The 1,614-nt window shown below is 39.9% G+C and overlaps 1 protein-coding gene across 2 annotated transcripts in view; it reads left to right on the forward strand.

The window, feature by feature from the left end:
• The window catches only part of LOC102679190, a 106,564-nt gene that overhangs the window by 54,735 nt on the left and 50,215 nt on the right, over window positions 1–1,614 (forward strand). For both annotated transcript variants that reach the window (XM_031508714.1, XM_031508715.1), the window contains exon 3: window positions 154–195. In XM_031508714.1, coding sequence (XP_031364574.1) covers window positions 154–195 — 42 coding nt within the window. The remainder of the gene's footprint in view (window positions 1–153; window positions 196–1,614) is intronic.

Below are 1,614 nucleotides of genomic sequence, written 5' to 3' on the forward strand. Positions count from 1 at the left end.
TTCTTGGAATTATTTTACGAAATGCGCAAAGCACGCAATGTTAGAAAGATTTGTATTAGTTAAATCCAAATGGATTTCTGAATCCGTCTGGATCTGTTGATGCAATCAAACAAACGCAATTAGTAACTAATTTGTATGTTTCCTTGGACGCAGCTGTTCGCCGGGACCGCCTGTATGTTCAAGTCTCACAATAAGGTTTGTTTCCTCTATCTCTGTGTGTGTGTGTCTTCGATCGTTGTGTTTGTCTCTAATATGCTCCCGTTTCGTCGTCTCGTGTCTCGTTTTATTTCCCTCTCTATGTGTTTGCATAATTCGCACATTTTCTCGCTCCATCTTTCACACCGAAACCTAACCTTTTTTTTGTTCCACGTTCACGATTCGATATTTTGAACAAAGATAAAAGACACAATAAATATAACGCACTGCTTGTCAACCGTAATGTCTTTAATTTCGTTTCACAATGGTAGAGTAGTTAGATCTCACGTCTAATTTCCGGAATTCTTAATTAAAAAGAAATTTCTTTTGAAAATTATACACTTTTTTCAAGATCCAAAATTCACATCCAAAGTTCACAGGTTTTACGATGAATCTCACGTTTAATTTCCAGAATTCTGAATCAAATTTCTTTCGAAAATTATAATATATTTTTTCTCACTTTTCTTAAAAATCATCGTTTCCAAGATCCACAAATTCGCAATGCACGATGACAGTCTCGTTTCTCTTTCCAAAAGAAATTCTTAATTAAAAGAAATTTCTTTCAGAAATTACACACTTTTTCCTTCTCTAAAAATTCGTTAACTGTCCACCTCGGCGAAATCCAATGGCGCAGAACTTCGTAGCTAATTATTTTCTCGAGGACGCGGTGACACGCGTTGCAAGAAAGTGAAACAGAAAAGAAGAAGAAGAAGAAGGGTGAAAATCCGAAGAATCGAATTAACGAGAACGGAAACTTCTTCTTTTCCCACCTCGTCGCGTCGTTGAAGGATGTTGCTGGCACGAATTTAGCGTCCATCTTCCCTCCACCTTCCCCCTTACGTTTCCACGTAATGCAATTTCAGCCGCGACGATCCTCCCTGCCCCTGGAAAGAGGCTCCAGAGACTCGTCCACTCGTTCGAATATTGTTTGCCCTCCCCTGTGCACGTCGACTCGTACGATTCGGCCTCGGCTATTTCACGCGTTGTTTGCGGAATAGTTTCGTCGACACTTGCCCTCGCCCCAGCTTTCAACTTATCGTATTTGTCCCGATCGAATCGAGTCGTTTGCTTTCGATAATAATTAATAATCGCTCGTGAATAAAATTATTTTTCACTCGATTCTCTCTCTCTCTCTCTCTCACGATCGATAACTCAAAATTATATTCCCTTTGACAATTATATCCTTATATTATTCCTTTTCGTATCCTTATATTCCTTTTAAATTAAAAGACAGGGAAATTTGACCCCATCTTATCCCCTCATCGTCAATAAATACCTTAATCGCAAACTTTTCTTTTATCTTTTATCTATTCTCTCGCTCTCGCTCTCGCTCTCTCTCGCTCTCGCTCTCGCTCTCTCTCTCTCTCTCTCGCTCTCGCTCTCGCTCTCTCTCTCTCTCGCTCTCTCTCTCTCTCTCTC

Source organism: Apis dorsata, unplaced genomic scaffold (genome assembly GCF_000469605.1).
Source record: "Apis dorsata unplaced genomic scaffold, Apis dorsata 1.3 scaffold_98, whole genome shotgun sequence".
In the NCBI taxonomy this organism is placed as follows: Eukaryota; Metazoa; Arthropoda; class Insecta; order Hymenoptera; family Apidae; genus Apis; species Apis dorsata.